General features: G+C 51.6%; 1 protein-coding gene across 1 annotated transcript in view; it reads right to left on the bottom strand.

Moving 5' to 3' along the window:
- Nucleotides 1-1,168: 1,168 nt before the first annotated feature.
- LIN52 (lin-52 DREAM MuvB core complex component) overlaps nucleotides 1,169-13,724 on the bottom strand; it is a 143,344-nt gene continuing 130,788 nt past the window's right edge. The window contains exon 6 of the mRNA XM_082733543.1: nucleotides 1,169-1,404. Within this exon, the coding sequence (XP_082589669.1) occupies nucleotides 1,187-1,404 (218 nt within the window). The 3' untranslated portion in view covers nucleotides 1,169-1,186. The remainder of the gene's footprint in view (nucleotides 1,405-13,724) is intronic.

Raw genomic sequence — 13,724 nt, 5'->3', positions numbered from 1 at the left:
AGGCAAGAGCACTGCAGCTCCCAGGCCTGGGAGAGGGGAGGAAGGTAGAAAATTTCTATTTATGAGACTTACCTGGGGGACGAGGAGGAGGGCCTTGTAATATACAGATTCCCAAGCCTCTCCCCAAACATTAGAAATCAAGGTTTTTATGACTTGGAGAGCTTGAAAAATTCTGGAGCTGCTCAGTTAGCCAACCAGCAAATACTTACTTAATGCGCACATACAGGTACCTCCTCCTATTTCGAGGAAATCAGCCTCTTCTGGTGTCCACTCCAACCATCCCCAGCCTGTGGCACCACAGACCGGGATCCCTTGGCCCACTGCTCGGCGATGGCCCCAGTCGCCCGGGTCAGCTGCTGCTCCAGGGTTCCTCAGCCTTCCCTTCCCGGTCGGTGGGCCTGTCTCCTTCCTTCCTTCGACATCCCCCCGATGTCGGCCCCACAGAACACAGTGCCCAGACTCAGGGGGTGGGAGACAGACCCCTGTAGAGGCATGTCCCTCCTTGAGCAGCTGTGAGCTCCTTCAGGAAGGCTGGGGACTTTGAGTGTGGCCCCGAGCCTGTCAATATTAGGGGAGACGCACTGGTCCTTCCCACACAGCGTGTACCCCTTTGGGACCTTTGGTGTGAAAGCAGCAGCAGGGACTGCAGAGACAGCCCCAGGTGGGTCCGTCTGTCCATCCAACACTGTTGACAGAGAGCTGAAAAGTCTTGGCCTGGTCCTCTGGGAGCCCAGCACTGGGGAGAAAACCACAAGGTGTGACAAGCTCCCTTAATACCCATGGGGGCTTCTTGAGCGATCACTTATGGGCTAAGCACAGTTCAAAGTGCTTAATCCACCCATCTTATCCTCATAAAAACCCTATGAGGTAGGAAATTAAACACACCCATTCTACAGATGAGGGAACCGAAGCACAGAGAAATGAATCACGTGCTCAAGGTCACACAGTTCTAAGTGGTGGGCCTGCGATTCATACACAGGCAGTGTGACTCTGAGCTTGTCCTCTAAACCACTTTGCTCATTGTCTATCTGTCTTTATCTGGAACCATTTGTCTATGTATATTACTTCTCCACAAGTGACTTGCCTAGTTTTTTAAAAACAGAATCGTAGAGTGCTTTGGGAGCATAGGAAGGAACATTAAACCTAAGTGAGGGCAATCACAGGCGGCTTTTTGGAGGAGGCATCTTTATTTATTCAATGTTGTTGTTGAGCAACTGTTGTGTCCCCAGCACTGGTGAGGCCGAGATGAAAAAGCCATGGTTCCTGTCCTCTGGAGCTCACAAGCTGGGAGACGAATGCCTATAAGCAGATGTGCTAAGAGCGCTAAGAAAGCACAGGGCATATGGGAGCCCTGGAGAGACTCCAAAGCAGAGGAGATCAGGGAAGGCTTCCTGGATGAGGTGCCTGTGAGCAGAGGGTGAAACAATGAATGGGAACTTCAGAGACATGCCCGCTTCACCAGGTCGGCATTCTGCTGAGCTGAAGGGGGCCCAGAGGCTCTGCTGGGCACTCACCCCTCTTCCTTTTGGCCAGACTCTCCTCTATGGAGCCTTTCTGGTGTAACCAACCCCAGTCTCTTCTCTGACTGCCTCTCCCAGGCAGGCCGACCCCCTTCTGGGGAGGTCTACGTCCCCCACTCTTATGTTTTCCTGGGAGGCAGGGCCTGAACACCAGACTCCTGACTGCCCAGGTACTATGCCTAGCAGGGGTCAGACTGGATCTGTCACTGTGGTCTTGGGAATGCCCAGAGGTTTGAGAGCAGCTGGAATTTAGAGCAAGAAGGGAGCCCAGAAACCACTCAAGCCCACTTTGAAGGAAGGAGGAAGGGGGGCCCAGGGAAGTAACAGCAACTGCCCAGGCCCCACAGCTGAGTTGGTACTCAAACTCCAGCCCTCAGCACCCTGATCTCCTCTCTGGGGTGGTCTGGCCCCACCGGGCCCAACTCTAACCCTTGCCCCCCAATGCCTGCCTAGTCTGATGGTGGCCAGGATAGTCTTCCCTGAATAACGATGGTATTGGCTCAGATTAAGGGCAACTAGCTGGCTCTTGGCTTTTCCTTTTTATATAACAACTAATCTCCTTCTAATCAGCCATTATTAAATTATATTCCGTTTTTAATTCATTCACAGATCACCGTTGGGACAGCTGGATGGATAATTGGGGAGAGATAATTTATGTAAATGAGGAACAGCAGAAGGTAGGGGAGAGGGAGGCTGAGGGCCAAAGGGGGCCCCCCTGGGCCCAGGCTGGGGAGGGGGCAGTGAGCTGGCCCAGGCTGGAAGTGGGTGACAGGGGCGCTGAGGGGATTGGGGCCTGTCATGGGACCTCAGGGCTCCTGCCTGATTAGATTGTCTGTCAGCATCACTTTGAATGCTCCTGGCTAGTGGGGAGCCCACTACTTCCTGGGGGGGCAGTTCTCAGACCCATCAGCCCTCCTCATTAGAAATGGATCCTGAGAAACAGTAAAACGTTCTGGAGAATTCCAGAGTCAGAGCTTTGTTTGATTTCAACTCCACCACTGTGTAGCGCGCTCTCTCTCACTCTTTTTAAAGATTTTATTTCTTTATTTGAGACAGAGAGGGAGAGAATCAGAAGCAGACTCTGTGAGGAGCACAGAGACCGACACAGGGCTCCACCTCACAACCGTGAGATCACGGTCTGAGCCGAAACTAGGAGTCAGTGGCTGAACCGACCCTGCCCCTCGGGAGCCCCCATGCAGCTGTCTCTACCCCTGAGTTTCCCGTCTGCTTCCTGAGGGGGAGTCGAGGCCTTGGAACCCCTGAGTTCTTGGTCTCGGTTCCCAGTGGAGCATGGGAAGGAGCAGAGTAAGAGCCCATACCTGGCCGGACTAGGGGTTCCGACCACCTCAGTGTGAGGACTCTGTGAGTCCAGGGCACCCCCCGCTAACATGGGCCTCAGGCCATGAGGCTTCCTTCTGGAAACACAGGCTAAATCTACTTCCTTTATGTATCTGACCTGGCCGCCCGGCCGATAAAAGTTACCTCAGCCACGGGCCCCTCAGTGTGCTCCCTCTGGGCCAGGGGTTGCCCTCAACTCTTGCTACGTAGCGTCTCACATCAGCAGAAGACTGCATGACGTGGGCGCTGCTGTCTCCGCTCTGCAGATGAAAATACCAGGGACCTCAGCTCTCCCCCGACGACATAACAGAAACTACAACAGAAGCCTGCTTAGAAGGAGACAGGAGGCTCTGAAAACCTGGGGCCCAGCTGGAGGCCATTTGGGGAAGGCGCCCTGGGGACAGGCAGACAGGGCAGGGCCAACAGGGGAGGCAGGTCGAGAAGGTTGGGTCTCTAGCCCTCCTGGCTGTTCTTTTGGGGCCCCCAGGAATTACGAGAGGGTAGACACAGGTGTCTGATGGGACTCGAGGGGGTGAGGACTGTGTGTATCTGGGGCTGGCGGGGGGCCAGTGAGTAGGGCCTTGGACCATTCCCAGAGGGAGGCAGGGGATTAAGGAGGGGTAGGGAGGGTGGTCCCAGAGGGTCCCGCAGAGTAATGGGATTAGCCTTTAGGCAGTGAGTGAAAGTTATTATCGTGTGGGGCCTCTGGCCTCCCACGGCAGGCTACAGCTGTCACCCACCCCAAGGAGAGAGTCACTAGCAGTGTCCCCCCCACCTTGAGGCAGGCTGGCACCCTCTGCCCCTCACAGGCTTTCCTGCTGCGATCATCTGTCAAGGGGCTGGCCTCCTAGCTTTAGCCTCCTGCCTAGGCCAGACAGTCTGGGCCACCCACATACAGTATAACGCGGCATTGCCCTGTGCCTCGGTTTCCCCGTCTGGATAGGAGGCTACAGCAAGGAAGGTTGAGACCTTGAGGGAGAACCTGTGAGGTACGGAGGGTCCCCACCAGACACCCTGGATTTCTGGCTCTGCCCTGCCTTAGCTGTGCCGCCCCGGGCTCGTCTGCTAGCCTCTCCGTGTCCTCATGTACACAAGGCGAGCGGTAGCGCTGCAGGGGAGGGTTGAGTCAGGGGGAGCCGTGCAGGTCCCTGGGCTAGGTTCAGGGACCTGAGGCTTGATGGCCACCCGAAGGTGTGGCCGGAACCTCGCGCAGCCGGAGGCGGTGGAGGGCGGGCGGCCCCTGGCTCCCTCTAGCGGTGACGGCGCGGAAGCCCCTCCAGGCCGGGTGGGCGGCGAGGCCCGGCAGCGTTCGTCCCCGGCATCAGCGTGGGGCTGGGGGGCGGGCAGCAAGGGTCCTAAACCACCCCCCCCAACTGACCCCCGTGGTGAGAGCGGCCTGCCTTTAGCTTGCGTGCCGGCCTGATAACCCCGGCTCACCCAGCCCGAAGCCCAGGCACGGGGGAGCGTTTGCCCAGGCTGGACTTGGGGCTGCCCGGGAACCCAAGGGCCTCTGTAACCAGGCACCAGTAGATTGACTTCTGCAGCCTCAGTTGCCTCGCGGTAAGTGGGGCCAGGTTTGGCTGTTCGGCTGGAACCACCTTTTAACATGTAAAACAATTCAGAGTCGCTCAGGGCAGTCCTTTTCCTGCTCCAGTTTGAGCAGGAAACCTACACAGTGACCCAACACTATTAGGCATTCAGTAAGGCTTTTACAGGAAGGAATACTTTTTTTTTTTTTTTTTTTTTTAGGAAGGAATACTTTCTTAACCTCAGCAACTATACAGGTTTGTTTTGTTTTGTTTTGAAGATTTTATTTATTTCTCAGAGGTGGAGAGAGCACAAGCAGGGGTAGCAGCAGGCAGGGGGAGAAGCAGGCTCCCCGCTGGGCAAGAAGATTCCCTCCGGGACTCGATCCCAGTACTCTGGGCAGAGGCTTAACTGTACCACCCAGGCGGCCCTAATTAATTAATTCGGTTTTAAAAACTGTTTATGTGGGGGCACCTGGCTCCATTGATGGAGTTCGTGACTCTTGATCTTGGGGTTGTGAGTTTGAGTGCCACACTGGGTGTGTAGATTACTTAAAAATAAAATCTTTAGGGGCTCCTGGGTGGCTCAGTCAGTTAAGCATCTGCCTTCAGCTCAGGTCTTGGTCCCAGGATCCTAGGATCGAGCCCCACTTCGGGCTCACTGCTTGGTGGGGTATTTGCTTCTCCCTCTATCTCTGTCTGCTATTCCCCCTGCTTGTGCTCTCTCTCTCTCTCTCTTGCTCACTCCCAGCCTCTCTCAAATAAAGAAATAAAATCTTTAAAAAAAATAAAAAAATTTTTAATATAAAAAAACAAAAACTGTGTATGCATTACCTATCTTGATAAACCTAAACATTAAACATAACACTATACCCAGGTATAGTGTACTCACTGATGCTTTCACCGGGCTCTGTACTGTTCGTATAATAAAATCCCGCCCCCAACTCTGCGAGGGCGTCCCTCCAGTTGGGTGTTCTTGTGGCTCCATCAGAACCACTGGCCTGATGGTCTGTATAATGCCTTCCCCCTTCCCCCACAGGGGCTGGGACTCCTCTGACTATACTCTACCTGTGAGCCAGGTGCTTTGGATGGAGGATTCTGGGTGGGGTCCAGGCCCAGAGACCTAACTTACTGAAGTAACAAAGGACCACAAGGAGGTGGGGGCGTCATGGGATCTGGGGTAGGATGGTCCCAGAAAGACAGGACTGAGGCTTCTCTGCTGCTGCCTCCTGTGCCCGTAGCCTGGCTGCGTAGGCTCCTCCTTCACACAGCCCTGCCTCTCAGCTCCCAGTGCACATCTCCTCCCTCCCAGGCCTGGTGGAACTCTTCCTCTCAATTCCAAAGTTTTCCAGAGGCATAAATAGGTCTGGGCTTAAAGCGAGCTCCTGCACGCTGGTACATGTCAGTATGTGACAGGGAGAAACAAAGTACATCCCCCAAATGTTTCACAGGCCTCGCCGTGTACTCCGCACTGGTTTGGGGGCTGTGTTGTGGGGGTGCCAGAGAGGAAGCGGGCCTCTCTTCTGAGAGGCAGGCTACAGAATGATGTGATTTCCGAGGTTTCAGGAAGGTCCCACTGCTCCAGATCCTTTCCTCTCCTTCTGGAGATCCAATCAATCAGCTTCGTTCCGTGAAACTCTGGGTCCAATCCCTGTGGAATTCAGCTCCCCTAAGACAGGTCAGAGTTTAGGCAAGTCTTCCCCAGGGGGTCCCCCAATCCCTACTAGATTGGCCCTTTTGAAGGCCTCTGAGATCCTGCTCTTGGTCCCCAGGCGGTAAGCATTTACTGAGGTTCCTTCCTGTACTCAGGAAAGAATCTCTATTTCCCAAACCCTCTATGTCCTTTGTATGCCTCTGGGCCTTCACATTTGCTGGTCCCTCTGTCTAGAATACATTGCCTCTTTCAAGGCTCAACTCAAGCTTCCCTTTCCATGGGAGGCCTCACCTGCCCCGGCCCGGGTGGAGGTAGCATCCACCTGATTACCCCTCCTCCCCATCCCCCCCTCTGGGCACAGACCTGGAAGTGGACAGGATTCAGAAGGATTGGCACCCACATCTGGCTTTGCCACTCCTGCCGGCATCCGCTAGGTACGTCACAATCCTAGCTCCCTTCTGCTCCTCTCATCACGCTCACATCTCCAGAGCGCGCCTTAGTGACTTGTCAGTGTTTATCCAACCATCTTCCCTTTACACGGCAAGCTTTAATTAGTAGGCACAATAAATGTTGGCTAAATGACTTAGTGATTTATCCAGGGAAGGGGAAGATGTTTCCAAGCTCAGAAGCAAGGCTGAGGACCTCTGCTGCCCCCAGAAGCAGGGAGAGGGAGTCCTGTGCCAGGGTCAAAAGAGAAGGTACAGATGAGAAATTGGGTGCGTTGATTTCATGGGATGATTGGAGCGGAATCAGGGCACAGAATCGATGGGTGTGGTGGCATTTGACCATCAGTGGGGGTGCACATCTAGCCAGCTGGTCCCCAGCCTCAACCTGTCCTGTGCTAAGCAGAGGGGGCACGCTATTCAACCTCTAGGACCACAGCTGGGGGCGTGAACTTGGTGCCTGGATGCACCCTTTTCTCTATGTCCTGCAGCCCCAAACCCAAGTAGGGAGGGGCCCTCGTTTGCTCTCTTCTTCCTGGTCACTAGTTAGAGACCTGTGGTTACCACACCTGGGGAGCTCCGGATGGCACCCAGGGCTGTGTGTGTGCACGCTCGAAGGTGTTGGGACATGAGGGGTGGAAAGCAGGATATAGCCAGGACACCCCAGCTTCTAGCACCCAGCACGCCCTCGGCACCCCGCTGACCTTTTTCAGGGGTGCACTGCAGGACCTGGAGACACATGGCACCATTTGAATGGTTCTCTGATCAGGCACCCATCTACCCTCTTCAGTCACTCCTAAAAGCCATTGAACACTTAACACAGGGCCAGTGTTTCACAGGCATCTTCTCACTTAATCTTCCTAAAGATCCAGTAAGGTCTCTTAAAAAATGATTCTCAACTTTTCTCAGAGATGAATCAAAGAAGTCAAGTCACTTCCTGGGGTCACCGAGCTCACGAGTGGCAAGGCCAGACTGGAAACCAGTCTGCCTGCCCACACGGGCCTGAACTTCCAGGCAGGACCTGCCTCCAGCTTCCTGCTCTGTCCAGCTCCAAACCCAGCTTCTGCCCCTTGCTCTACCCAACGCCGGGAGCTGACCTCCCCTTCACATGGCCTTCCTCGGCCTGGCCACAGTTTCCACCAACGGCTGTCCCACCTGTCTCCAGGCTCTGTACTCCCACTGGTAAGGCACAGTCTGCCCGCTGACCAGGAGGTCCACAGGGTCCCCGGGGTGTAGGGACCATGGCGGGCGGAGGGCCCCCCGTGCCCCTGCACCAGGCGGGTAGCTAAGAGCGGTAGGGAGGCGGGTGTAGTGCACAGGGCTGATCCTAACCAAGTTTGCCAGCCCGGCTTTTCTCATGGCTCCCACACAATGCTCTGCTTTGTGCCCACCTGCCGATAATGCTTAATTAGGCGAGGAGTTGATTAATTTGAGGTAATTGACAGCTAATTAGAGGCCCACAGGCTCATTAACTTGACATCTTGTCTTCGTGAATTGGCTGAGTAGGGTCAGGTGACAGAAGCCGTTGCTTTCTCCCTCCCCAGCCCTGTGGACAAAGGTGAGCACCTGGGGGAGGGCTGGGCAGAGCCAGTGTACAGGTAGGGCAGTCCCAAGGCCAAGAACAGAGGAAACCAAGGCAGCGGAGGAGGAGGCGTGTGCCCTGACCGTAGGAAGGAGGGAGTGAACAGGAACGGAGGGCTCCTGGCATGGGGGCGAAGGAAGGCACTGAAGCGAGGTAGGTAGCTGTTCATGGGGGGAACAGCTAGGACAAGGGGCAAGGGCAGAGAAGAGCGTGGGGAAGCCGACTGGTAATAAGCATCAGCTTTGAAGCGAGGCAGACCTGGGATTGACTCCCAGTTCCACTACTAACCAGCCAGGTGACCATGAATTAGTGAATCACTGAGCCTCAGGCTACTCTTCTGTAAAATGGGAACAACGGTAGTTTCTACACCTCCTGAGACAGTGGTAAAGAGTATGTGAGACATGGAAGTCAGGGTTTTAGACCAGTCCCCGGGAGCCTGGTGAATGCCCAAGAAAGTTAACTACTATGGGCAGCGGGAGGGAGGGACAAGAAGAAAAGGAAGGTGGGCGGGATGGGTTGCAGGAGGCACCGGAAGCCCTCTCCCCGGAGGAGCCAGCACTAATTTGCAGGAAGCCTGCAGGCCTGCAAACATCACTGCTGAGGGTGTGGGGAAAGAACTCACTGTTGCAACCACCTAAGGGGGACAATTCAGCATGTGACCTTTGACCAAGCAATTCCCTCCTTAGTCATCCATTCTACAGATATCTATGCACGGGCACACGGATGCATTCAAGGGATTTGTCCTACAGTGAAGTCTGAAGCAGCAGAAGACCAGAAAGAACCTAAATGTCCAACATAGCTAAATAAATTACGGTATATCCATACCCTGGGACCATAGGCTGCTGTGCAATCTGTACATACCTATATGAACCAGACCCAAGAAGAATTAAGTGGGAGAAAAAGCAAGACCCCCCAGTAGGACTGGGTGCAGCTCCCACAAGCTAGTGACTCATGGCCTGAGAGTCAAGGGGATGGGGAGAGGTTTGTTTGTTTGTTTACAATATGCTTATTTTAAGGGGCGCCTGGGTGGCTCAGTGGGTTGGGCCGCTGCCTTCGGCTCGGGTCATGATCTCAGGGTCCTGGGATCGAGTCCCGCATCGGGCTCTCTGCTCAGCGGGGAGCCTGCTTCCCTCTCTCTCTCTGCCTGCCTCTCCATCTACTTGTGATTTCTCTCTGTCAAATAAATAAATAAAATCTTTAAAAAAAAAAACAACAATATGCTTATTTTAAGTATGGTTTGTGGGATGCCTGGGTGGCTTAGTTGGTTAATTGTCTGCCTTTGGTGCAGGTCATGATCCCAGGGTCCTGGGATCGAGTCCCACATCGGGCTCCTTGATCAGCGGGGAACCTGCTTCTCAGTCTGCCTGCTCCTCCCCCTGTTCATGCTCTCTCTCTCTCTGACAAATAAATAAATAAATATTTTAAAAATATAAATATATCTATAAATAAGTAAATATGGTTTGTATTTATTGTCTTTTCAAAAAGCACTGTAAAATTAATTTCCCCCTAAATGAAACCTAACTTGAAATCTGAATTCATAAGGCAGGGTGGCTTTTTGGAGCTTGAGGGAGGAGTCCGATCCTCCTCACTTCCTTCCTCCTCTCCTCCAGAGGCTGTTCTAGAGGGTCTGGAGATCATCTAGAATTCAGTATTGTCCAACAGACTTTCTATGATGATGGAGATGTATGGAGTTCTGCCCTGTCCAATATGGTAGTCAGCAGCTATAAGTGGCTACGGAGCACTTGAAATGTGACTAGAGTAACGAGCAAAATTTCAAATTTTATTTACTTTTAATTTAAATGTAATAGCTACATGTGTCTAATGGCTACCTATTTGGATAGCACAGAAATCTCCCCAAGGGACTGAGCGCTGCCGTCCTAGCCTCCATCCACATAGCTCTTTGCTAGAAGTGGGGGGTAGGGATGGAACCTTCGAATGGTCCTGGGAAACTTGGTTAGAGAGGGAACTGGAGGTCTTTTCTGGCGGATTCAGAACTGAATTGGACAGAAGCAAGTCAGAGATACCAGGAGCTCACCTAGGATGCCAACTCTTTTGGGAAGGATCACCTAAAACCCAGGAGTCAAAGAGCACATCTGTAGCTTTGAGATCAGTCGTCTGCTCCAGGTGGGAGGAAATTAATATGACTGGAGGCCATGGATTCAGGCATCCCTTGGGCAGCTGTGCACCGATCACCTGTGAAATGTCAGCTCTGGAGGAACAGGGAAGCCAGACCAGGTCTGGGCCTTCGAGCAGCCTGTCTTGGGACTGAGTTCCCAGGGGAGGGGCAGATAGAGATTGATAATCCCTCACAAGACAGCCCAAGCATCAGGGTTTCTTGGCGTTCAGCTCACACCCCTTCCCCAGGCCAAGGTCACAGAGGGGAAGCACAGAACGGGGACCCTCCCCAGCCCTTAGCCTCGGTTGCTGGTGGAGGATGGAAAGTAGCTGCCAGAGGGACATATTGAATCTTCTCTATCCTTCCCTCTGACTCTTTAGTTTAGAAGCCAGGATGAGTCTGGGATGTTCTAGATTCTCCTGTGTTATTGCCACAGTCAACTCCATGGCATTGTGGGAGCTTTCCTTAAGTTTCCCTTTAGGGGCACAGAGGACCCGAAATTCACTTGTTTTAATGGAGGCATAGACAGCACCCAGTAGAACACAGAACTACAAAATGCACAGCTCGGTGGATGTTCTTGTTGTTGTTTATTTTTCAAAGATTCTATTTTTTTTTTTAAAGATTGAGTTATTTATTTTAGAAAGTGAGCATGGGGCAGAGGGGCAGAGCGGGGAGAGGGAGACAGAGAGGGAATCTTAAGCAGACTCCCTGCTGAGCACCTGGTCAGAGGCGGGGCTTGATCTCATGACCCTGAGACCACTCCCTGAGCCCTGAGTGGAAGCCACGAGTCAGATGCTCAACTCACTGAGCCCCCCAGGTGGCTCAGATTTTATTTTTAAGTAATCTCCATGCCCAGTATGGGGCTTGAACTCAGAACCCTGAGATCGAGAGGCGCACGCTCTACCAACTGAGCCGGCCAGGTGCCCCTCAATGGATGTTTCTACAGACGCTCATTTGCATATAGCCCTGTGTATCCACTACTCTGCTCACTATAGGAACTATTTCCTACCCTCTAGAAGTCTCCTCATACCCCTTCCCAGTCAGCACCCCAAGGTAACCACTATTCTGGCCTCTACCCCCCTACATAAGTTTTGCCCCTTCTAGAATCACACAGGTATGCCCTTGCATAACTGCCTGAATTCTCTCATTCTTGCTTGTGAGATTCACCCATGTTACTGTGTGACGCACAGCAGTGTGTTTTTACTGTTGACATTCCAGTGTATAAATATATGACAATTTATTCATTCTCTTGTTGAACAGTTGGGTTTTTTGTCAATTTTTGACTCACATGAATAAAGTTGCTATCAACATTTTTTTTTCAAATTTTATTAATTAATTTATTTTAGAGAGAGTGAGAGTGAGGGAAATCACAGAGGGAGAGGGAGAGGGAGAAGCACATCGAGCAGGGAGCCCGATGCAGGGCTTAAACCCAGGACCCCTGGGATTGTAACCTGAGCCGAAGGCAGACGCTTAACCGACTGAGCCACCCAGGCATGTCTGCTATCCAAATTCTTGCACATGTCCTTTGGTGAGCGCCAGCACTCACTTCTGTTGGGGATATACCTAGAAATGGGATGAACAAAGACTATATATTCCTCAAGGTCAGGTAGACTTGGTGACTACGCATTCCTGGTAGGGAGGCTTTGAGGTAGGGGAGGCGAGTGAGTTTTGAGAGTCCTCTTGGGGAACCAATGCCCCCACTGGCTGTGGAGGGGACAGTGACTCCCATTAGAAAAGAAAGAGTTCGGGAGAGAGCCAAGCAAAGCCGCACAACATGGTTCTCAAATCGAGGCCATATGATGGGGATGTTAGACGTGTGCTGCATGAGTGGAGGCAGAGAGGACAGCTGAGCACAGCAAAGCAGAAGCTTTTGTTTTGTAGGATGGAGCATGTAGAAGGGAGAAGCAAGAACTGAAGTTCTCTGCGGATTCTTGCTTATTTAACTTGCCCCATTTTGAAAACAAATTGAAGTTCTCCTCTCTCTTTCTTCCTTTATTTACATGACCAACAGAGTATCGAAGAATGGTTTTGGTAACCCAAATATCATGTTTGGCTTCCCAGAGGTGATAAGGCTCAGTATTTGTGCCTTGGACATGTCTAGCCCTGCAGAAGACAAGGTCCTTTCTAGCTGGTCTCTGGCAAGGGTAACCACTGTTCTGACTTCTGTCACCATAAATTAGTTTATGCCTGTTTCTGCACTTTGCTTATGTGGAATCTGACAGTTTATGTCAATATTCACTGAGCATTTCTCCACATCACTCGGCATCAGGGAAATACAAATCAAAATCACAATGAGATACCACCTCACACCAGTCAGAATGGCTAAAATTAACAAGTCAGGAAATGACAGATGCTGGCGAGGATGCGGAGAAAGGGGACCCTCCTACGCTGCTGGTGGGAATGCAAGCTGGTGCAACCACTCTGGAAGACAGCATGGAGGTTCCTCAAAAAGTTGAAAACAGAGCTACCCTAAGACCCAGTAATCGCACTGCTGGGTATTTACCCTAAAGATACAAATGTAGTGATCCGAAGGGACACGTGCACCCGAATGTTTATAGCAGCAATGTCTACAATAGCCAAACTATGGAAAGAACCTAGATGTCCATCAACAGATGAATTGATAAAGATGTGGAATATATATATATATATATATTGGAATATATATATATGGAATACTATGCAGCCATCAAAAGAAATGAAATCTTGCCATTTGCAACGATGTGGATGGAACTAGAGGGTATTATGCTTGGCGAAATAACTCAATCAGAGAAAGACAATTATTATATGATCTCCCTGATATGAGGAAGTTGAGAGGCAACCTGGGGGGTTTGGGGGGTAGGAAAAGAATAAATGAAACAACTGGGATCAGGAGGGAGACAAACCATAAGAGATGCTTAATCTCACAAAACAAACTGAGGGTTGCGGAGGGAGGGCGGTAGGGAGAGGGGGGTGGGGTTATGGACATTGGGGAGGGTATGTGCTATGGTGAGTGCTGTGAAGTGTGTAAACCTGGCGATTCACAGACCTGTACTCCTGGGGCTAATAATACATTATATGTTAGTAAGAAAATTAAAAAAAAATTCACTGAGCATTTATTATGTGTCAAACACACTGCTAAACTATCAAACAGCATCTCTTTGGATCCTTCCAACAATCCCCTTGACTGAAGAGAAAACGTTTCAACAAGGCCAGGATTACTATCTGAGGCCAGAAGACCATGAAGTAACAGAGCTTGGGTCCAGATTAGAGTGAACAACTGTCCCATCAGTGGGACTGTCCCTTGCCCTGGGTAATCCCCGAGTCCTAAGCAAACTGGATGGTTAGTTACCCTAATTCAGATCGGATTGGACTCAAAAGCCAGGTTCCTTTCCTTTGGGTTAAGATTTCATCCAACGGCGGCTGTGCTTTTAGCACAATCTAATGGGGAATGTTCTGTCTGAAAAAATGTGTGGTATCAGCATTTTATTTGGGTTTGTTTGTTTCCATGCCCAGTATGGAGCCCAATATGGGGCTTGAACTCACAATCCTGATACCCTGAAATCAAG

This window comes from Mustela nivalis (genome assembly GCF_964662115.1).
Source record: "Mustela nivalis genome assembly, chromosome: 6".
NCBI classification, from domain to species: Eukaryota; Metazoa; Chordata; class Mammalia; order Carnivora; family Mustelidae; genus Mustela; species Mustela nivalis.
The sequence above is the reverse complement of the archived record's forward strand: the minus strand, read 5'-3'. Positions and strand labels throughout refer to the sequence as shown.